We start from the raw sequence: 22,196 nt of genomic DNA, 5'->3' as shown, positions 1-22,196 counted from the left end.
TAAAATTGAAAATGGTATGAAAATGTTTTTTATTTCTGAGTACAAAGCGAGATACTATTAAGACTGTGAAAAACTGGCCAGAGGCCATGAAGCACAAAGAAGACTCTCTTTGGCCTGGTGCCCTGGGCTCCAGTGCAGTGCTGGTGAGGGCGCTGGGGCAGCAGCAGACTCAGGCTGCTTACAGGGCGTGTGAGCGAGGCCGACCGCCAGCCCCACTGGAGGGGTCCGGGCACTGAGGACTGAGTTTACTCTCGGCCTTGGTGGGGGGGGGGGGCGGGGGCGGGCGGGGGGCGAGGGGTCACTGCTTCTCTGGAGGGCCCCAGGAATGAAATGGCGGGGCTGGGGAGATGAGGCAGACGGGAGTGGGAGAGGGAGGGAGCCTGAGCCTTTCTGCACTGGGAAACTCTGTTTTTTAAATCTGTGGCTTCAAGTGTGTGTTTCAGGCAGCAGTTGAGAATGAAGCTAGGGTACTGTTGCCCGCAAAGGCACCTTCAGTCTCTACCATATCCCCAAATATGGAGAAAATCTTGAGCCCTTGGAGAGGTGGACATGGGTCGGAGACTTAAGGCTGTAGGCGCTGAGGCTGTAGTGACAGGAGCCTGCGGCCTCCTCCTAAGAGGAATGTGAACAGACTGGCAGGACTGAGGGGTGCTCGCCCCAGGAGCTGTGCTTGGGCGCCTCGACTTGTGTCTAAGGGGGCATGGGCACGCGTGAGGCCTCACGCCTCTCCCTCCTCCCCACTGCTATCCACGCTGGCCTGCCTCACAATCTTCTGGTGCCTGGGTGTGGACGCACAGCCGGCCTCCCCCTGCTCCTGGAAGGCCCGGGTCCGGCTGGCCACCAGGGCGGCGCTGTTGAGGGCCACCACCGACTGGCGGGACTTCAGGGCAGGCCAAGGCCCCCTGCGGACCTGCCGGCCTCCCTTGGCGCTTGAGGGCTGAGGGAAGGGCTGGGGAGGCTCCTCATCTGAAGATTCTTTTGAAGAGAAAACCTGGAAGAGTGAGACTATAGAGTCAGGGGCAGTCTTTCCAGGGCTGGGCGTGAACAGGGTAGATGCAGAATGTCTGTTGAGTGAATACAGAAACACTGAGCTACTGACAGGTCAGATTTCCCTAGGAGGGAAGGCAGCACCCCAGGCCTCCTGCTCCTGCTCCTCACCTGCCCCCGAGTGGCCCCCAGAAGCCCTTCTTAGCCCCCCTCTCCTCCTCTTGCCCCCACTGCTTTGTACAGCCCGTCCTGTGTGCCACAAGGGACACATCTTCCATGCCAGGCCCTGAGATGGGTGCTGAGTGAGGACACCCTGCCTTTAGGAACACTGACACCCCCCATCAACCATCTATTCCCCCCAGCCTTCCACACCCAGTGCCATCTCCTCCAGGAAGCCTCTCCCATATGTCCCCTTCCTCTGTGAGATGAGCTGTTTTTCTTTCCTCCGGGTCAGCCACCTTGGCCTCAAGTTGCAGCGGGGTGTGAGGTGACTCCAAGGCAGGGGCCAGCTTCTGGTCTCACACGTGTGCCCTGCTGCTCTCAGCAGAGCGAGAGCGCTCAGCTCTCCAGCCGCAACTTTGGCTGTGTGAGTGCTGTGACCACTCTGCACCCCATCCTTCAATGGGTTGCCCCTCTGCTTTGGGAGGGGGTGCTGAGGTTGTCCATACCCGTCTGGGTTCAGCAGTTGGTTGTGCAGCTCCTGGCCTGGGGAGGATGCTCCCCCAAGTCTGGGCAGCCCTGAGCCTCAGGAAGCAAGTCCCCTCGGCAGGCTGAGAGCTGCCTGCAGCCACCAGCCTAGGCCTGTTGGGCCGTGGCGCCCACCAGATGGCCCTGTCCCAAGGCTGCGCTCCCGCTCCCGTGGAGAGCGGGGCTCACCTGTCCGCCCTGTGTCTCCTCCGCTGCTGAGGGGATGAAAAGGAGCAGACCAGGGCACAGCCGCCTGCTCAGGAGCCCCCTGCTCAGGGCGAAGCCAAGCCTCAGTCCTGGACTCTCTCATCCTCCCACCACCCACCCCCTCCTCCTCTTGGCCCCCACCCTGCCTCAGCCCAGCTCCTCCAGTGGCCGCAGCCTCACCTCTGGCAGGTCAGCATCGCCGGAGGGGCTGTCCAGCTCGGAGGGCGGCTCCAGGAGGCTAATGGACCTCATGACCCCACGGAGGTTGATACGGGGCCGCGACCCAGGTGCTTCTTTTGGGGCTGCCTGGCTGTCCTCTGACCCCACGGCATTCAGCTCCCCACTGCCCCCCGGTTCTGGCTGAAGAGGTGGGAACGGTGTAGAGACCTCGGGGGCCAAGGGCTCCTCTGGGGAGGCCCCACCTGCTTTCTGCTCCCAGACATGACTCTGCCGGCTGCGAGGGGGGGCCCTGAGTCAGCTTTGGTGACCCAGCGGCCACCCCCACACCCCCTTCCCTGTCCCCCCACCGCATACCTAGCAGTCAGAATGCCCTGGTAGGTCTGCAGCTGGCGCAGGAAGCCGGGGTTGGGGCGGGCGATGGGCCGGAGCTCCTGCACGTGGCGCAGAGCCTGCTCCAGGCTCCAGCCGTACTGCTTCATGGCGTAGGCAATCACTGTGGCAGCCGAGCGGCTGACGCCCATCTTGCAGTGGACGAGCACCCGGGTGCCCTGTGCCCTGTGGAGGCCATACGCGGTCAGCTTCCCCTTCCCCACCCCGTCGCTGTGCCGTGTGGGGGCAGGGCAGCCCAGAGCAGAGGGGAAAGGGGGGGAGGGCCCTGGGGCCAGCAAAGTGGAGGGCAGGGCAGGCAGGCGGCTGAGGCGTGGCGGGCGGCGGGGCAGCACCTGGCGGCCTCCACGAAGCGGTGTGTCTCCTTCCAGTGGGGCAGCAGCTGGGCCGACTCCTCATCCCAGAGGCGCACGTTGTGGTAGGTGAAGCGCTCGGGGTAGAAGTTGTCGATCTCACGGGCCATGTTCAAGATGTGGCTCACCCTGCAGCCCAGGCACGAGCCGGCTGAGGCGGGGCCAGCGCGCGCGCCGGGCGCTCGGTGTTCCCGGTGCTGAGGGTTGGGGGCGTGGTCTAGTCCCAGCGGGGAGAGGGGTGACTGTGACCTTGAGCACATCGGCTTACCCCACTGGGCTTGAGGACTGTCCTCCCCTCCCTGCCCCCGCCTTCCAGGTAGCTGCGGGCTGTCTGCAGCACAAGCCCTTATCTTATCTTACCATCAGAAGTCAGTTAGAGAGGGCCTTTTTTTTGGGGGGGGGGGCGGGAAATGGGGCTGTACTGTGCAGCATGTGGGATCTTAGTTCCCTGACCCACACCCCCTGCATTGGAAGTGCAGAGTCTTAACACTGGACCTCCAGGGAAGTCCCCAGAGAAGGGTTTTTGAGCTCCGCTAGGCCTGGCTGGATGGGCAATAGCTAAAACCTATGACCCTTGTCATAGGGTTGCTGAAAGCCCATGGTGGACAAGGAACTGAAGTGTCAGGAGCAGGCAGCAGGAGAGGGGCCCTTCCTTCTCCAAGAGACGTGGTCAGGCAGAGAGGGGCTTTTCTGCTTTAGAGCTGGGGAGAGGGGAGGGGGGGCCAGGGAGCTGCCAGCAGACCAGCCTGTCCGGGCCTGAGCCCACAGGAGGGGAGCAGCCCTGGGGCAGAGCTGAAAGCAGAGTTAGCAGCTGGGAGAGGGTTCTGGGAGTTTCTGGCCAGGTCTCTCCTTGGGGAAGACGGAGGGTGGGCAGTCCTGAGAGGGCTGGAAACCCCACCTGTTTCTCTGCAGCTCCTCCAGGTTCGCTGCGTTCCACTCTGAGCCCTGGGAACAGGGAGAGCCTGTCATTCAGTCTCTGCCGGCTCTGGCCATCCCCACCTCCCACCCCCAGCCTGCAGCTCACCAGGTAGAGGTGGGGGAAGATGCGGGACGCCCGGTCTTGCTGGGCCATGATCAGCAGCATCTGGTTGTCGATGAAGTCACGGTACTGCTGGAGAGGGCATCCCAAACGCAGCTCCAGGGCCTGGCGGATCTGCAGGCAGGCGGGGGAGGCGAGGCTGGGGTGCCTCACAAGGCTCCTATGCCCCAGCCTCCCCTCTGGGGCTTCTGAGGTCAGTACTGTGTCCCATCGTGGCAGAGAAGCTGAGGCCAGGCACGTGGGAACAGCTCAGACAGGAGGAGAGCTAAAGGGGAAGGCTCCAAAGAGACGACCACTCTGGCACCCAGCCGGAGGGCCCCCACCCAGGGCCCAGCTCCCCCCTTACCCCCGCACCCGGCCCACCTCTTTGGAAGTGACGTTGTCCAGGTCACTGGCGTCCAGCACCTCCCACAGCTCGGCCCGGATCGCCTGCTCCATCTGCTGCTGCTCTGAGGGCCTGGGACCCGAGCCTGTCAGGGCAGGGTCCTTCCCCGCTCTGCCGTGCGCCTCCCCCAAGCCCCCTCCCCGGACTGACCGGCTGGGCTCTGCGCAGGGAGGCCGTAGAGACTCCAGGTCGGCCATGGCCGTCCACTCATTGAGACAGCTCTGGTCAGAGCTCAGTCTGTCCTGGTAGTGGCTGGCCCAGGCAAGGGCACTGCCCCCTGGCACAAGACCACTGTTGAGAGCCGCCTCACACGCCTGGTGCAACACCTGGAGCGTGGCCCTGGGACAGAGGGGAGGCCGGTCACACCGTCCTCCCAGCGGCCCTCCCTGGCCCCTGCGGCCACGGTGGAGCCACGCCCCTTACCACATAGTCTGAATGGAGACAGGCTTGAAGATCCGACTCTGCCCCCCGGAGGTCACGCTGAAGCCCCTGTGGGAGACCCGGTGGGGTGGGACCTGGCTCTAGAACAGCGCCTCCGAGAGGCCTACCCATTAGTCACCTAACCAGGCTGGTCCTCAGAACGTGTACACATCGTCTGAGCTTCAAAATGAGCCCTGTTTGCAGACATGGGGCAGCTGAGGCCCAGAGAAGTTAGGTGACTTGCCCAGGCTCACCCAGTGGATCTTCGGTGGAGCTGAGAGTAGGTCCAGCCTGGAGTTCTGCAGTTGCTCCCCAGTACCAACCCCCCAGGCATACATCACACCTGGTTATTTCACCCTCTGGCCCCGCTCTCTCCTCTCCCTTCTCTCCAGGTGCCATCTCTTACCCGTCTCCATCTAGGTACACCTGGGTGTCACTCCAGAGAGGCAGGACCAGGCCAAGGGTGCAGCTGGGGGAGCTGGCAGGGACACAGGGCAAGTAGCTGTCCATCAGTACCAGCGCCTCCCCACCGGGCCCTCCTGTTCCTCCTCCCCCTGCTCCCACCTGCTGTCAGGGAAGTCCACACCCAGAAGGACTGTCTCATCCTGACTCAGACCTTCTCTGGTGGAAACGACCAGCAGGTAGCGGAGCCGGGGGGTCCGAGCCGCCTCTAGCTGGGCTGCCTGGGGAAGACGGGAAAGAAGAAGCGTGGGGTTGCAGTGGCCCAGGCGACCTGTTCTCCCCACCCCCACCCGACACACATCTGGGTCTGGAGCAGACCTCCACCTGTTCCCACTGTACCCACCCTCCCTCCGCAGATACCAGATCAGTGGTTACAGTCTAGTGGTTCCCAGCTTTGGGATTTCATGGTCCATTAAAATGTTTAAAAAGAGTTTTCTCAAAGGGGATGTGGGGGGAAAAAGGGGAGCGTGGGCATGACATCACCCTTTTTTTTCTTCCTGCTAGGAAGGAAGTTTAAAAAATACCTTTCCAGTTACCATTACCATAATTTGATTCAAGAAATGTTTGTTACCAAAGAAATATTAAGGACCCAATCTCACAATAAACGATGGTGCTTCCGTGAAATGAATTCTGTCTTACAAAAGATTGACTTTGTCTCGTTTTTCCCATCTTGCTGTAGACAGTGAGATGTTCCACAGGCATCCAGGTTCTCACTTTGCCACCTGTGTCCCATCCCCACGTGGGCCCTTCCAGGACACCAGCCCAAGGTGGGTGCTTAGCAGGCCCCCCTGAGCACCAGTCCCTTTGTGGACACCGCACACGGTCAGGAAGGTCTTGTGCTGGTTGAACAGAAACCCGCCTCTAGGTAATTCCCCGCTCTTGGTCCTAATCTTGCCCTATAGGCTCACGTGGGACAAACCTCCCCATCCTCTCCCAGCTCTCTCCAGAAACCTGAAGACACCACCTCGGCCTGTTAAAACAACTCTAGCTGAAACAGCAGTCATCATGGTTTGGGTAACCTCTACGCTCCCCAGGGTGCCCCCTGCCCTCACACCACGACTCTCCAAACGCACACTGGCTCTGTTCCACACTCCCCTCCCACCTGAGGAGTGGCTCTCTCCCCTTTCAGGGGACCAGAGGGCTCTGGACGGGGCCCTCACCAGGCGGATGTCGTCCTGTGGCCTCAGCAGCTCCACCATGAGGTGCAGGTGTTGACTCTGCTCCTGCTTGCCAGGACTCGGGGGCCCGTGCCCGTTGTCTGTCTGGTCCCCGTGGGGCTGACCTTCCCTGGGGGGCTCCTCTGCTGGCTCTGGGCTGGGCCTGGAGGCATCTCCATCATCCCCTCCATCCTGCAGTCCCAGGACAGCCCCTCGGAGTACTGCAAAGCTCTGCCTGGCAGGGAAGCAGGGGAAAAGCGACACCGAGATGGCCCATCCCACCCCTCAGGACGGGGGAGCCAACCCCCCAGAACCGCCTTGAGGACTTGTTAAATCAGGTGTTGGCCCCCATCCCCAGAGAGTCAGCGGGTCTGGAGTGGAGGCCTGAGAAGGTGCATCCCTACCCAGTTCCCAGGTGATGCTGCCTCAGTGCTTGGGGAACCACTGCCTTGGAGGCTCTCAAGCCTCGAGCCCAACTTTCCCTTCCCATCTGACTAACTCAAGAAATAACTGTGAACTTGGTGCGGACCCAGGTGTCCCATCCTGCCCCATAACGCGGGACCACTGGCCAGAGCCAGGCCCAGGATAGTGGATGAAGGAGCCTCAACTGACTGGGGGAAGATGGGAGCAAAGGCAGCCAGCCATGCCCACTAGCAACTCTGCCCCCACATACTAAGTAGTGGGCTTTGGCTGCAAGTCCCAGAAGGCAGTGGCCAAGCCTGGTGGCTGGATGGAGGTGCGTGTGTGGGGAGAGGCGCTCACCTTCGCTGGAGCCGGCTTCTGCGCTGGGACACCTGGTCCTGCTGAGAAGGCAGCCCCCAGGGCAGAGTGAAGTGATGGGAAAGGACTCCTCCCCAGGTTCAGGGTGCTGGGGTTGGGAGTGCAGGGATCACACTCCCCCCACTCCGCCCTCTTCCCTCGTTCCTCTCTGCCCTCCCTCCTTCCTTAACCCCCCCGCCCCCCCCCCCCGCAGTGGGGAAAGGAACCAGAAAAGGTATCAGATCCTTTTCTGTTCCAGTCCACTTTTCACATGGAGACACTGGCGGAGCCGGGCCCAGGTCCAGGCTGGCAACCAGAGGTAAGGGAGTGGGAGCGCTGCTGAAGATGCCTGAGCGTTTGGCCCAGGTCTGGGCCCAGAACGGCTTAGGGCCTCCGCGGGCGCTCGGGGCTCTGGATCTTGCCTTGGTCCGAGTTCCTGGTTGCCTCAAGATATCCCCTAAGCCGCTCCAGCCTGAGACGTGAAGGCCCCCTCCGCACACCCCCAGGCCTGAGGGGCGGCTGCCCGTGGGCAGCAAGCACTCCCCCAGGCCCAACTGGCAGCCAACTGCGTGGGTAGGACCACAGCCAAGCCAGACTCACCGTGGGCCCCACAGGCGTGGACTGGCCGCTGGCCGGGGGCGAGCGGCTTACTGTGACCAGGGCCATGGGGCCAGGCCGGGGGCCCCTAGGCCGGGACGGCGCGACGCCCTCCCTCGGCCCCGCGGGCAGACGGTCCCTGCCCCGCAGGACCAGGAAGGAGAGTCCGGCGCCACCAGGGCCTGGCACCTCCTCGGGGCGGACCTTAAAGGGCCAGACACACGTCCAGCCCTGCCTGCGGAGCCCGCACGCTGTGGCCACCGCCCCTCCCTCCGCGTCTCCGCCTCAAGGCACGTTGGGGGCGGGGCCGGGGGCGGGGCGCAGGTGAGGTGCAGAGCCTCCGCGGCGGGAAAAGGCAGCCTACGCAGAGCTCCAGGGTTCGGTCCCTCCTCCCAGGAGGCGCCCCCGCCCCAGTCCCCGGCTCCGCCCGGCTGGGTCACCTGAGCTGTGCTCTGGGCCTCAACCATTCTGTTACCCCGCAGAGGTGGAGCCCAGGGAGGCAGGGCTGAGGACCCAGGTCTTGGAGAGGACCAGACACGGTGGGTCTTAAGTGGAGCAACCCCAGACTTATTTCTTTTGGCTGGTTGTTCCTGGCACTTCCATTCGGCTTGAGGGGTGTCAGGCTGGATTTAGAACAAACCCACAGGCTCACAAGGGGTCCTCGGGGCCACCTTGGAGGCAAGCTGGGCGGGGCTGAGCAGGTTCAGGGCCGCGGCTGAGGGAAGTGACTTGTCTGTCACTGCAGTCGAACCTGCCAGGTAGGTAGGGGCAGGAACCCAGGTCTGGTCTGCGGGGGCACCGCCTCCGAGCCACCTGGAGAACCAGCCTCTGCCCTTCCCGATTCCGGGGAATTCCGGGTCTCCAGAAGGTGCGATGAGCCTCAGGGGAACTGACGTTCACAGAGCTCCTACCCCGTGAGGGCATTTGACACTTGTCGGCTCATCTTACCCTCCCAGCAGCCCTGAGTGTTGGAGGGGGTCTCATTTAAAGCTGAGGAAACAGGCCAAGGGGACCACGGTCAGGATTCAAATCCAAGCCCCAAGGCCATTACCCACAGTGTCTTGCCTTGGTACACACCCCCCTCACCCCGCCCCGGCCCCGCCAGCCCCACCCCACACTGAGCAGAGCAAGCCTGCTGCTGGGGTCTCTTTATTTCCTTCTTGGTCAAAGGGCAGCTCCCCCCATCTAGGGCTCCAGGCCCCCTGAGCCCAGCAGCTGAGTGTTTATAAATAAATAAATTACAAAAGTGGGTGGGTGAGCAGCCCTGACGCCCTCCCGAGGGCGGGGCTCAGTGCTCCGTGAGCGAGAGCTGCAGGATCCGCTGTAGGTCTTCCTCCTCCTGCTGCCCCCGGCGCTCCCGCTCCTCCTGCTCCCGCGAGGACAGCTCCAGGGCCAGGCGAAGCTGCTCCTCGAAGCTGGGGGGGGCCGGGGATGGGGGCACCTGGTGCAGGGAGCCTGGACCCCCGGGCTCTGTGGACATCCGCAGGCTTTCCTGGAGGGCCCTTCCAGGCCAGGCATGAGAGGGGAGAGCAGACCCGTGAGCGCTAAGGCTGGGGAGGGGACGGAGGGCTGGGCCACGGCTGTGGAGGGTGCAGATAAGGGCAGAGAGGCTGGGACCGGAAGACCCGAGAGAAGAGACAAGGCAGGGTCCTGTCTCCTCAGGCTTCATGCCTGCCGCCCTCCCTGCTGGGCAGCCCTGAAGATGGAGCGTGGCCTCAAAGAGGGTGTGGGGTCCTGCGGCCAGCACCTCCCTGCTCCCTACCCTCCACCGGCCAAGAGCCCCCAGGGCTGGCAGGACCCACGAGGCAGGGCAGGGCTGAGACCTGGCCCTGGTAGGTCCCAGCGAGCTCACCGCTCCAGCTGAAGCTGCTCCTCGTAGGCTGCGGCCTGGGCATGGTGGATGCCAGGCCGGGTGTTGGTCAGGGCTTCCCAGACAGTCACCTGCAGCAGCCAGAGCCCTAAGCTGTCACCTCTGCTACCCCGGCCCACGCCCAGGGCCCGGCCCCAGCCTGCAGCCCACCTGCTCCGCCTCTGTGCCCGCCTCCAGCAGGCTCTGCTGGATGGCAAACTGCAGCAGGTCATCATCCTCGTCACGCAGGGGCTCGCTGCGCTCTGCACCCAGCACGCTGTACCCCTCAGGTACCTCGAACACGGCAGGGTCCACCTCACAGGGGAAGGGGCTCCCTGGGCACAGCAGAGGGGTCGTGCTCAGCCCCCCTCCCCGGCACACAGAGGCGGGTGAACCTCATGGCCCCACGCCTGCCCGCAGCGGTACCTGAAGCTGCAACAGCAGAGCCGGGCGCCGGCACCCACACCGAGCTCAAGGGCTCATCGCAGCCACACAGGTTGCTGAAGGTGATGCGGGCGTTGAGCACGTGGAAGAGGGGGATCTCTGTGAGGAGACAGGCCACCTGAGCCAGCCCTGCCACCACTCCTGGGGGGTGGGGGCTGCCTGGGACCCTCCTGCTGCCCCCGCCCACCCTCTCACCAATCTTGACCGGGAAGCCGGGTGGAAGGCGCAGGGTGATGAAGTCACGCAGCTTGGCAAAGTGAGCATTGCTGATGGCCATCAGGTCGATGATGGGCGTCACCTGGTCCCCCAGGGATAGCGGATGCTCCTCGCTCAGCCATAGTGTCGCCTTGAACCTGCCCGGCCAGCCGCAGGATGTGGGTCGAGGAAGCTCTGGTGGCCCCTCTGCTGAGGCCCACCTACTCTGCCTCTACGTATGCTCTCCACCTAGCCTGGGGGGCCCCCTTCTCTGCTCAGCGGCCCCTGCCTGATTCCCCTGGGAGCTTATGTCCTTCTGGCCCTACAGCCCGGGCTGTCCCCAGGCCCCAGGCTCAGTCTGGCCCATCCTCCTCTTCAGCCCACAGCCAGCACCTCGCACATCACTTCCTCTGGGGTCCAGCACCCGCCCAACACACACACACAGTTTAGGATTGTACGACTAGGGTCACATCCCAGCCCCTGGCTGAGGGAGCCCACGTGAAGTTCCAGGAGAGTGCCGGGCTCATGGGAAGTGCTAGACCTCACAGCTCATCGGGGCCTCCCGGCATCTTGTGAGCGGATGGTCAGATGCGACTGTTCTCATTTTACTGAGGGGGGGTCTAGACTCTCAGAGGGGAAGATGATTCCTCAGGCCCCAAAGCCAGGAGGTGTGAGAGCCCCGTGCCCTTCCCCTCTGGCACAAGCTGGCCCCTAGCAGGTGCTCATTCAGTTGAACAGAAAGCCATCCATTCATTCATTCATTCACCAGGAAGAGCGATCAGGCCTCTAAGCAAAGCCCCAAGCTGGGTGCTGAGGACCATGGCAGCCAAAGCAGACCAGGCCCCTACCCCCAGGGAATAATCTAGAAGGCAGCTGGCTGGGTGAGTGGTCCCCCCAACTCCAGGGGGCCCCGGGTGTGAGGGGAATCTACAACGGCTTGGGGCACAGAGGGAAGCCTGCAACCAGCCCCCAGACCTCACCTCTGTACTTTGCTGGACATCTCAATGGGGCGGCCGATGTTCCTCGACTCCAGGCTGAAGTTGGGGTCAAAGTATTCATCGGGGGAAATGGCTGTGGGGTTTGTGGGGCTGGCTGCTTGCTGTACAGGAGCCTGCGTGGGCCCCAGGACCAGGCTCAGCGCTCTGGAGGCGCTGGCCTGGCCCTGCCCAGTGGCCCCTGCCAGCAGGCCCCCAGTACCCGCCCCCCAGCCCTGGCTCACCCCATTGTGGGAGGAATGCTGCTGGGCCATGCCAAGGAAGGACTGGAATGGAGTCTTTCCCCCTAAGGAGAAGGGGTGGAGCCCATCAGGGGACCTGGGGCCACTGCCCCCAGACTGCCCACACCCACCTTCCACCCTGGGAGCCTCCCGGGCAGTGGGAGGCAGAGTAGATGGGAACGGGGACACCTCCCAGCTTGGCCCAGACACTCTGGCCCTGACCCCACACATGGGTGACCCGCCCATACGGTGTGATTGGGCAGCAGGCAGGCGCACCTGGGTTTACCTTTGATCCTCGCCTTGTCCTGATCAGAGAGGTGCTCCGTGCGTGTGCGTGTCACCAGCTCCACGTTGGTGGCGCTGTACACCTGGGGAGCAGGGGGGACACACGGGGAGCTGGGGGCTCAGAGCCTGTTCCCCACACTCGGCCTCACTAGCACAGGACCCAAGGCCTACTGTCCCCAGGGACAGGTGAGATCTCACTCCCCGCAGTGGAGGCAGAGGGGTCTGAACCCCAGGGAGTCACTAACGAGGGGAAACACTCCTCGCTTCATCTTGGTGATCTGGGTGGGGGTCTGTGCTGTGGGTGATCCCTGTGGGCTCAGCGGGGGCCACACGGGGCTTCCGGAGCCCGTGGACTGCTCAGTCTCTCCCTCCACACGGGGTGGATGCGGAGAAGGGGCCGAGTTCCTGGGCCTTGTCTCCTACCCCAGCCCCCACCACTAGGCTCTCCTGCCTTGGCCTCGTAGCCGCTAACGGTTTCCATCTTCTCAGACCGCCAGCCCCAGATACCACATTTGTTCCTGAAACAGACCAAACAGGAGCTCATGAGGACTCACACCCCCCAACTCTGGCCAAAGTTGTCCCTTCCAAAGACCCCCTCCAATTAGCCTTCCCGCTGTGAAACACACAGGAACCTTGAAGAGGCTGCCTGGACAGCTCGGACAAATGAACAGAGCATTGAGGACTAGGAAGTACTGGGGAATTGTTCATTTTTGCTAACAGTGTTAGGGCTCAGTTTAAAAACATCTTATCTGTACAGTCACGTACAGATACATGTACTGTTGAAATGATAAGGCATCTGGGATGTGCTTTAAAATAAAGGAAAATAAAAAAGGAAAAAAGCGTGGAAGAGTAGATTCAACAAGATTGGCAAAATGTTGGGAATTCCCTGGTGGTCCAGTGGTTAGGACTCAGTGCTTCCACTGCAGGGGGCATGGGTTCGATCCCTGGTCAAGGAACTAAGATCTCGCGTGCTGCACGGCACAGCCAAAAAAAAAAAAATAGCAAAATGTTGATACATGTTAAAGTTTGAGTGATGAATACATTATACTAGTCTATGTGCTTTAAATTTTCCACAATAAAAATTAAAAAAAAAAATGTCTGACTCAATAATAGTTGAAGATTTTATAACCCCATCTTCAAGAAGGGAAAGAAGGAGTAGGCAGATCAACAAGGAAACAAAAGACTTGAACACGCTATAAACTACACTTAATAGATGTCCTTAGAACATTCCACCCAACAACAACAGAATACACATCCTTCAGGACAGACTATATGCTTGGCCATAAAAGAAACCACAACAAAACTAAAAGGAAAGCAATTACACAAAGTATGTTCTCCAACTCCAGGAGTTGGGGATGGACAAGGAAGCCTGGCGTCCATGGGGACGAAAAAAGTAGGACCCAACTGAGAACTGAACTGACGGACTGATGTTTTCCAGTCACGACTGAATGAAGTTAGAATTAAAAACAGAAAAAAAAATTGGGAACTCATGAATATGTGAAAAGTAACTCACTCCTAAATAACCAACGGATCAAACGATAAATCAAAAGTAAAATCAGAAAATACTTTGAGATGAATGGAAATGAATATACAACATATCCAAACTTGTGGGACACAATTTAAGCAATGCTCACAGGGAAATGTATAGCTGTAACCTAATCTTCCATAAGACGACACTGGGAAAATAGCAAACTAAACCCACAGCAAGCAGAAGGAAGGAAATAATGAATATCAGAGTGAAAATTAATGAAATGAAGGATAGGAAAACAATAGAGAAAATGATTCAACCAAAAGCTGGTTCTCTGAAAAGATCAATGGAATTGACAGGAAAAGAGAGATGACTCCAATTACCAGAATCAGAAATGAAAGAGAGGGCATTACCACTGACATTACAGAAATAAAAAGGATTATAAATAAAACAATATGTTGAACAATTGTACCCCAACAAATTAGATAATTTAGATGAAATGAACAAATCCTAGAGACACCTAGAGCTTTCCCAGTGGCTCAGATGGTAAAGTCTGCCTGCAGTGTGGGAGACCTGGATTCAATTCCTGGGTCGGGAAGATCCCCTGGAGAAGGAAATGGCAAACCACTCCAGTATCGTTGCCTGGAAAAATCCCATGGATGGAGGGGCCTGGCAGTCTACAGCTCATGGGGTCCCAAAGGGTCGGACACGACTGAGCGACTTCACTTTCACTTTCAGACCTAAACTACCAATACTAACTCAAGAAATAAACAATCTAATAGATTTGTAATGAGAAAAGGGATTGAAGTAGTAAAAATAAAAATAAACAAAAAAACTACCCACAGAGTAAAGACCAGCCCAGACAGTTTCACCAAAGAATCCCACCACACTTTTAAAGAAGAATTAACACCAATTATTCAGAAACTCTTGCAAAAAATAGACTAGGAGGTGACACTGCCTAACTTATTCTGAGGCATTGCCCAGATACTAAAGTCAGACAAAGATGGTACAAAAAAACTATAAAACATTGTCTCTTATGAATATGGACACAAAATACTAGCCAACCAAATCTAGCAATATATGAAAAGAATTATACACCATGACAAAGCTAAATTTATCCCAGAGATACAGGACTGGTTCAACATCAGATTGAGGGCAGGAGAAGAAGGGGGCGACAGAGGATGAGATGGTTGGATGGCATCATCGACTCAATGGACATGAGTGTGAGCAAACTCTGGAGATAGTGAAGGACAGGAAAGCCTGGTGTGTTCCAAATCACGGAGTCACAAAGAGTGGGACACGGCTGAGTGACCGAACAACAACACATATCAATAGAATAAAAATAAAAAGTCATACGGTCATATCGATAGACACGGAAAAAGCATTTGACAAAACTCAAACCCCTTCATGAGAAAAACACTCAACAAACTAGGAACAGAAGGGAACTTCCTCAACCTGACAAAGGGAAGCCTACAACTAACATCATACTAAATGATGAAAGGCTGAACTTTGCCCCTAAGGTCAGAAACAAGATAAAGATGTCTGCTCTTGCCACTCCCATTCAACATTCTACTGGTAGTTCCAGACAAAGCAATTAGACAAGAAAAAGAAATAAAAGGGATTTGGATTGGAAAGGAAGTAGTAAAACTACTAACAGAGGACATGATCTTACATATGAAAAATCATGAGGAATCCACTAAAAACCCTTTAGAACTAAAAAATGAGTCTGACAAGGTTGCAGGATATAAGATCAGTATACAAAACTCCATTATGTTTTTATAGATTTGCAATGACCAATTCGAAATGTAATTAAGAAAATAATCTATAGTAGCATCAAAAAGAATAAATTAGTTAGAATAAATTTATTTACTCTAAGTGCGAAACACTGAAAACTACAAAACATCACTGAAAAAAAATTAAAGATCTAAAATGGGAAGATAGCCTATGTTCATGGCAGAAGTCTTAACATTATTAAAATGGCACTATTCTTCAAACTGCTTTACAGATTCAACACAAACACTATCCCACCTGATTTCTTTGTAGAAACAGATAAACTGAATCTGGAATTCATATGAAATTGCAAGGGACCCACCCAGAATACCTAAAATCATCCTGAGAAAGAAGAACAAAGTCGGAAGACTCTTTTGTTCTGATTTCAAAAACTTATTATGAAACAAGGTGTGATTAATAAGATAATGTGGTACTGGCATAAAGAGAGTCATACAGATCTGTGGAATAGAATTGCGAATATAGAAATAAACCCACTTGTCTCTGGTCAACTGATTTTTCCACAAGGGTGCCAAGACCATTTAATGGGAATTAATATTCTTTTGAACAAATAGAGCTGGGAGAAGTGGATAGTCACATACAAAAGAATGAAGCCAAACCCTCACCTCTCACCATATACAAATATTAATTCAAAATAAATCAAAGAGCTAAATGTGAGAGCTAAAACCAGAAAACTTTCAGAACAAAACATAAGGGAAAATCTTCACGACTTTGGATTTGACAACAAAGTATTGTTAGATATAAAACTAAAAGCACAAGCAACAAAAGGAAAAATAGATAAACTGGACTTCATGAAAATTAAAAACTTTTGTGCTTCAAAGTTCACCATCAAGAAAGTGAAAAGACAACCCACAGAATGGGAGGAAATGTTTGCAAATCATGTACATGATAAGGGATTTATATCCAGAATACATGAAGAACTCTTGTAACTCAATAATAAAAAGATAACCTGATTTGTGAAATGAGCAAAGGATCTGAATAGACACTTCTCCAAAGAAGATACACACATGGCCAACAAGCACATGAAAAGTTGCTCAGTGTCATCAGTCATTAAGGAAATGTAAATCAAAACCACAACGAATACTACTTCATACCCCCCAGGATGGTGATAACCCCAAAATAAATAAATAAATGAGTGGTAAGTGTTGGTGAGGATGTGGAGGAACTGAAACCCTCATATACTGCTGATGGGAATGTAAAATGCCACAGCCCCTTCAATGAACACTCTGGCAGCTCTTCAAACAATTAAACATCTGTGTTTAATCAGCACATGACCTAGCAATTCCACTCCTAGGTAAATACCCAAGAGAAATCAAAACATACGTCCACACAAAAACTTGTACACTCACGTTTAGGGCAGCGTTATTCATAGTCTAATAGTCAACAGTCAAAAGGTGGAAATAATCCTTAGGTCCATCAACGGACGAATGAATAAACAAAATGTGGGGTATTCATACAATGGATCTGGCCATGAAAAGGAATGAAGTCATTACATGCTACAACTTGGATGAACCTTGAAACCACTATGCTAAGCCAAAGAGGCCAGTGACAAAAGACTGCACATATTGTATTATTATATTCATATGAAAATCCAGAACAGGGAAATTTATGGAGACAGAAAGTAGATTAGCTGGGGGCAGGGATAAGGGGATGGGAGTCGATGAAAGGGGACAGGGTTTCTTTTTTGAGGTGACAAAAATGTTCTAAAGTTGGATGTGGTACACACCTGTGAATATACTAGAGACCAATGAATTGTACACTTAAAACAGGTAAAGTGTATGGTATACAAAATTATTATCTCAAGAGAGCTGTTTTTTTCTTTTTTTTAAAGTGTTTCTGAAGTCTGCTTTGGAACTGGGGTACATGTTGTTGAGGGGATAGGATCCTGGCCCACCCACAAAGGACTCTGGCCTAGACACACCTGCACCCCTGAGAAGCCAGCTCTGGTGCAAACAGGTCACAGCCCTAATCCTTGTCTTATGGGAAAGCATGTGAGGTCAGAAGTCAGGAAACTGGGGACACCCTGACCTAGCCTCCTCCCCAGGAGACAGCTGCCAGAACAGACAGGCGTGCAGGGGCTTGAAGGTGTCACAGGTCTGAGACTGGCAGGTGGTCCAGGAGTCACTGGGCCTGCAGTGACCGCCCCCTGCCCCATCCGACCGGCCTCTGCCGGTGGCTCAGCCTCCCAGAGGCCTGAACCAGAGCCCTGCCCATGGCACGGCTAGGCCCCAACTGACCTCTCGAAGGCCACGTTGCGAGTGTCCAGGTGTGTGGAGACGATGGGAGAGGTGAGGCGACTGGCCACGTGCTCCTCACTGGGCCGCATGGCGGCCAGCAGCGCTTCGGGCTCACGCAGCGTGAGCCCCAGCGTCTCCATGTGCACCAGCTGCCGGTCGTGGTCGACCTCCATCACCAAGGCTCCGGCCTCTGCGTGCCGGCATGGGGGTTTGAGGGTGACCGATCAGTGTGAGGTTTAGACGGCGGCCGCAGGGCCCCCCGACCCCGGGACCCCTCAGCCGCCCGCTGCTGCCGGGTGTGGCCTCAGGCTCTGGGTCCCCCCACCCCACCTCCATTAGATGGCACCGTACTCACAGGAAAGCTGGGGGCCCTGGTCTGCCGCAGGCCGGCCCCCCAAGCTCACCCTGGCCCTTGAAGATGAAGCTCCTCCGGCCACGCTGCCAAGTCATGTGCTCGAAGCCCAGGAGGCTGGTGTCCACCCGCAGGCTCTCACCCCGCTTCCAAACACGATACACGTCACTTGGGCACATCTTGGACACCAGGGGCACTGCGGGGGGTGGGGGGTCACGGAGGTCACCGGCGCTCTTTCCCCAAGGCCCCATCCCGGGCCCCCAGGAGCCAAGCGGTAGGTCCCCACTCACCCCAGCTGCTGAACTCCCACTTCATCTCCACGTAGAAGTCGGGGGCCTGAGAGAGACCAGAGCGCCGCTCAGGGCCCTCCCTGCCTGCAGCCGGGGGGCCAGCCCCACAGGGCACCCAGCCCCTTGGCGGGTCTCGATGTGTCTCTGTGGTCCAGCTCACCCCCCACCCCAGCCAAACCCTGCCAAGCAAAGGGTGGGCCACGTGCGGCCTAAACAGGTCCTCAGGCTATCAGCATCTGCAGGCCTGGGGGCCAGGCTCAAGCCCACCATTTACCTGTTGGGGGGCCTGAGGGCGCTTCTGCCCCCTCTGGGTCCCAGAGTCTTCATCTGAAAATGGGACACAGTGACCCCTCTGGGCCTAACCCCTGGGGTGCAGGGCACAAGGCAGTGAACTCTCCCAGCGGGGCACCCCTCGCCCCGCCCATCGTGTGCTTTGAGAAGGGAGGACGGGGGTCCAGGCCACATCTGCTACGTTGGATGAAATCCTCCTTCCAGGAAATGTGCAAGAACCAGGAGACCCACCCCCTAAAGCTCTGTTGAGATTTCTGGCATATCAGCAGGCTAGTGGTGGGGTTGAGCCTGGCCGCTTGGCCTGCAGATGCTGATAGCCTGAGGACTCACAGACCTATTTAGGCTCACCCTTTCCTGGGCAGGGTTTGGCTGGGGTCGGGGGTGAGTTGGACCACAGAGACACATCGAGATGACACATCATCGAGGACCTTCTATGTTGGCAAAGGCTTTCCTTCCAAAGGGCCCGCTCTCATCCACAGGGCCGGATGCCCCTCTTTCCTGCCTGACCCTGGGCTGGGGTCCAGAGGGAGGGACCCCACTGATAGGGTCAGAAAAGCATGCTGCACAGGCTGGGTGTCATTCCACAGCTGAATCTGGAGGGGTGACCCCACAGAGTCTGTCATGGCCCCCTCCGTGGCGCCCCACGCTCCCCGCACGGGCCACACCTCCGTGCCCTGCTGCACCTGGCGGAGTTTGTTGAGCAGTTCCGGAATGCCGGCCAGCCTCTGCGTGGCCCTCTGGTAGTCCCGATACTGGAGCACCAGCTGCACCATCTCAGGGTCCCCAGTGCTGACGGCCTCCTGCAGGACTGGGGGCACCAGGCGGCTGAGGGGCATTCCCTAGATGGCCCCAGGCTGGGCTGCTCACTCCCCCACACCACCCCCTGCTGCCAGTCTCAAGGAAGCCCCTCTTTGCCTCTGCAGTACCTGCCCAGCCCTGACAGCTCTCTTTGCCCACGTTGGCATTGTGTCGAAGGAGGACTCTCACGGACTCCAGGTTCCCCAGGGATACAGCCAGCTCCAGCGGGGTGCGCCCCCGGGGGTCTTCCTGTTCAATGTCGTGCTGGGGGAGATGGGACACAGCAGGGCAAGTAAGAAGAGGCTGGGGCAAGGAGGCCGCGGGGATGAACAGGGGCGGGAGTCACTGCAGACAGGCGGTGGAAATGGCACTGGTGGCCTGAGCGTCCTGGCAAGGGAAGAGAGGGGGGCAAGTGGGAAGGGCTTGCCCACCTCTCCTGCTCTCTGCCAGGGTCAGAGCTGGGGGCCCGGTGGAGGGGGGCGTCTGGTCAGGTAGAGATGCAGCCGCTGACGTCAAGAGTCAGGGCTGGCCTGAGGACCAGGACCAAGCTGCTTTTCTCAGCCTGGGCTCAGGGGTGGTGCAGCGCGAGTTCGGAGGCTGGATGCAGTGCGAAGTGGGGAGATCGGTAGGGCCAGGCCCAGCGCTGGGAGTCCCGAGGCCAGAAGCCCAAGCTCGAGGGGCAGGTGACCTGGACTTCTGGACCTCCGGGGAGAGGGAGCCGGGCGGGCGGCCTCCGGGATGGAGACCACAGATTTGGGGGAGGGGGGTGGCCAGAAGGACGGCCCCGGGACCTGGTGGGCCTCCTCACCTGGCGGCTGTGCAGCGCGGCCTCCAGTTCTCGGTGTCGGTTCGCCCAGACGAGCCGATGCAGCGGGAAGGTGGGACCCGGGCCTGCCATGCTGGGCCTCAGCGCCGCATCCCGGGAGGGCGGGCGGGCGCGGCGGGGGCGGCCCGGTCCCCCCCTTGGCTTGGGGACCTAGCGCAGCCCCCTCACCTCCAGTCCGCGCCGCGCCGGAGCTGCGCCCACCGCAGCCCCCGCGCCCCCGGCGGCAGTGGCGGCGGCGGCGGCGGCGGTGGCGCAGGCGGCGGGGAGGGAGGGCCCGGCGGGCGGGGCGGCGCCGGGGCGGGGCGGGGCGTCGGGCTTGGTGCCCGCCTTGCTTCGCAGCCATCGAGACCTCGGCGGGGCTGGCGCGCGCCGGGGACGGGCGAGGGGCGCCGCCAAGCAAGCGCCGCCGACCACGGGCGCCAGGGCAGAAGCCAGGCCCCGGGTCTCAGCCCCGGGTCTCGGCCGGGAGGGGTCTGCGGAGGGCGTTCCGGGGGGCAGGGCCAGGCTGCAGCTCAGCCCGCGCCCTGCAGGGGGCGACCCAGGCACGGCGCAGACCAGTCCTCGCGGGTCCGGAAGGGGAAGAAGCGAGGCCGGGGGCCCGGCTGCCCGGCGAGCCGACGTGCGCGCGCACTTGCGCGCCTGCGTGCTCGGCGGGCCGCGGTCCCGCGGCTGTTGGGTCGCCCGCGGTCCCGCAGCTGTTGGGTCGCCAGAGTTCCCCCGGCAGCTCCACGCCTTGACCATGCGCCCGATCTTCCTACCCCAGGCCCCATGGGTACCCGAACGTGCCTGACTGTGCGGGTGGGATGCGAGCTGCTGGCTGGCCACAACCCCGTCACTTCTGAGATGCCCCTAAATGCTCACCAGCTTTGCTTGAAGCCCCCTTCCTGGGCTAGACTCTGCCCTGGGGGATGGGGGCGGGGCGCACGGGAGGCAGGAATGGGAGTACGGGGCGGGGTGGGGAGCCGGCCTGGCTAGCTCAAGACCTTCGGAGGGCCCTTCACTGCGAGGTGGCTGCTTTCAGCTGCCGCGTGCATCCCTTTTGCAGAGGCTGCACTTTGCTCCCAGTGTCAGGAGAGGAAGGAGAGTTTCGAAATCAGGGCCAGCCCCCTCCTCCCGCACCGGAACCAGGGTGCAGGCCTTACTAAGCTCTGGTGTATTACCCTAGCCTTAGCCTTGGTTTTGGCCCCAGACTTGATGAGGCAGCGGCTGGGTTTGGCCAAGGCTGACCCTCAGGTTTCCATTTCTCTGTTTATAAAAGGGTCGTGCCATTTGATCTAGATGTTTGAGGTCTGTCTGTGGGCTGTGAGGCCCTAGTTAACGTTCTCACCTTGCCCTCTCATTGTGGCCAAGTGATTCCTGTGTTATCTGGGATGACTTGGCTACCCTGCACTGTGGTGCCATCAAGTCGTTATAATGTCCTTGGGTCTATGACAGCAGAGGCCTCTGAATGTCTAGAACTCTAAAATCAGGCCCTACCAGACATGGAATGAATAAAGATGTGGTACAGATATACAATGGCATATTACTCAGCCTTTAAAAAGAATGAAATATGCCACTTGCAGCAATGTGGGTGGACCTAACAGTGTCATACTGAGTGAAGTAAGTCAGACAGAGAAGGAAAAATATCATAGTACACCCTTTATATATGGAGTCTAAAAAGAAATGATACAAATGAACTTACAAAACAGAAAGAGACTCACAGATTTAGAAGACAAACTTATGGTTGCTGGGGGGAAGGGCTACTTAGGGACTTTAGGAAGGTCATGTATACCCTGTTATATTGACAATGGATAACTAACAAAGACTTATTGCCTAGCATCTGGAACTCTGTTCAATGTTATATGCCAGCCTTAATGGGAGCATGGATGTATACATGTATGTGTACGGCTGAGGCCCTTTGCTGTTCATCTGAAGCTACCACAACAGTGTTAATTGGCTATACCCCAATACAAATGGTTTTGGTGTTAAAAAGAAATATTTTTTAATAAAAAAAATAAAATCAGGTCCTACCAGCCATCACTGTTGCAGCTCTCTCTAGCCTCCACCTTCTTTAAAAAGTCCCAAGCCCTCTTCACCCCAAATCTAACAGGACTGTCTCAGGCCCAGCCTGTCCTGATTTCTGCAGCTTCAAACACAACTCCCTACCGGTACTTGACTCCTAATTCCATTGTCTTCTCAACCCTTTTCCAGGGCTCCTCCTGACTCCCAAATCAGGCTTCTCCCGGCTAAAAGCCTGTCTATTCCAATGTCACCCCGGTGCCACCTCTAGGACCACACTTCAGCTCTTCCTTGGACCCCTCTGTGCCCGAAGGCCCATGCAATCCGTCAGCAGGTCCCAAGCCAAATGCAGCCACGTTCACCCTTCTCCCTTCCAGCCAGCTCTGCTCCCTGACTGTCGTGGCTGAGTGACCGCAGGGCCCTCCTGGTGTACCATCGTGGACCCCCGTCTCTCTCTAGTCCCCAAGTCCTGCCCATTCCTGCTGGGCCAGGTTCTTTCCATCCAGCCTCTTTGCATCTCTTCCTCCACCACCACCATC

General features: G+C 57.7%; 2 protein-coding genes across 7 annotated transcripts; both read right to left on the bottom strand.

The window, feature by feature from the left end:
- On the bottom strand, positions 1–8,627 carry SSH3 (slingshot protein phosphatase 3). Of its 4 annotated transcripts, none has more exons than XM_043451109.1 (14): positions 7,624–8,627; positions 7,027–7,067; positions 6,268–6,499; positions 5,210–5,328; positions 5,052–5,123; positions 4,649–4,714; positions 4,376–4,564; positions 4,204–4,297; positions 3,826–3,954; positions 3,700–3,746; positions 2,784–2,930; positions 2,416–2,616; positions 2,062–2,335; positions 1–991 (listed from the first exon to the last, which is right to left on the bottom strand). In XM_043451109.1, the coding sequence occupies exons 1-14, from the start codon at positions 7,687–7,689 to the stop codon at positions 719–721; spliced, it is 1,950 nt and encodes a 649-aa protein (XP_043307044.1). In that variant the 5' UTR covers positions 7,690–8,627; the 3' UTR covers positions 1–718. The 4 variants fall into 4 exon arrangements, with proteins under 4 accessions (XP_043307044.1, XP_043307045.1, XP_043307047.1 ...); XM_043451110.1 differs by having other exon boundaries at positions 7,027–7,064; XM_043451111.1 differs by having other exon boundaries at positions 962–1,942.
- Positions 8,628–8,751: 124 nt separating this feature from the next.
- Positions 8,752–19,885, bottom strand: ANKRD13D (ankyrin repeat domain 13D). 3 transcript variants are annotated; one of them, XM_043451114.1, is made up of 15 exons: positions 19,642–19,884; positions 18,962–19,097; positions 18,701–18,843; positions 17,745–17,790; positions 17,507–17,650; positions 17,103–17,292; positions 12,061–12,127; positions 11,611–11,692; positions 11,328–11,389; positions 11,089–11,219; positions 10,109–10,266; positions 9,896–10,012; positions 9,641–9,804; positions 9,473–9,561; positions 8,752–9,122 (listed from the first exon to the last, which is right to left on the bottom strand). In XM_043451114.1, the coding sequence occupies exons 1-15, from the start codon at positions 19,729–19,731 to the stop codon at positions 8,909–8,911; spliced, it is 1,833 nt and encodes a 610-aa protein (XP_043307049.1). In that variant the 5' UTR covers positions 19,732–19,884; the 3' UTR covers positions 8,752–8,908. The 3 variants fall into 3 exon arrangements, with proteins under 3 accessions (XP_043307049.1, XP_043307050.1, XP_043307051.1); XM_043451115.1 differs by having other exon boundaries at positions 18,719–18,843; XM_043451116.1 differs by lacking the exon at positions 11,328–11,389 and having other exon boundaries at positions 11,089–11,142; positions 11,601–11,692; positions 19,642–19,885.
- Positions 19,886–22,196: the final 2,311 nt, after the last annotated feature.

Source organism: Cervus canadensis, chromosome 29, assembly GCF_019320065.1.
Source record: "Cervus canadensis isolate Bull #8, Minnesota chromosome 29, ASM1932006v1, whole genome shotgun sequence".
NCBI lineage: Eukaryota > Metazoa > Chordata > Mammalia > Artiodactyla > Cervidae > Cervus > Cervus canadensis.
Note: the sequence above shows the minus strand (reverse complement) of the source record. Positions and strands in the feature narration are given on the sequence as shown.

Excerpts from the sequence above, each read along its gene's own strand:
- SSH3 (XM_043451109.1), bottom strand. The coding sequence starts at position 7,689 with ATGGCCCTGGTCACAGTAAGCCGCTCGCCCCCGGCCAGCGGCCAGTCC. Across the intron at positions 5,124-5,209 it reads GTGGACTTCCCTGACAGCAG|CTCCCCCAGCTGCACCCTTG; the intron begins GTGGGAGCAGGG and ends TGTCCCTGCCAG. Across the intron at positions 2,336-2,415 it reads CAGGGCATTCTGACTGCTAG|CCGGCAGAGTCATGTCTGGG; the intron begins GTATGCGGTGGG and ends CCCCCCTCGCAG.
- ANKRD13D (XM_043451114.1), bottom strand. The coding sequence starts at position 19,731 with ATGGCAGGCCCGGGTCCCACCTTCCCGCTGCATCGGCTCGTCTGGGCG. Across the intron at positions 17,791-18,700 it reads AGGTGCAGCAGGGCACGGAG|GCCCCCGACTTCTACGTGGA; the intron begins GTGTGGCCCGTG and ends GGTCTCTCTCAG. Across the intron at positions 9,805-9,895 it reads CTCTGCTGTTGCAGCTTCAG|GGAGCCCCTTCCCCTGTGAG; the intron begins GTACCGCTGCGG and ends TGCTGTGCCCAG.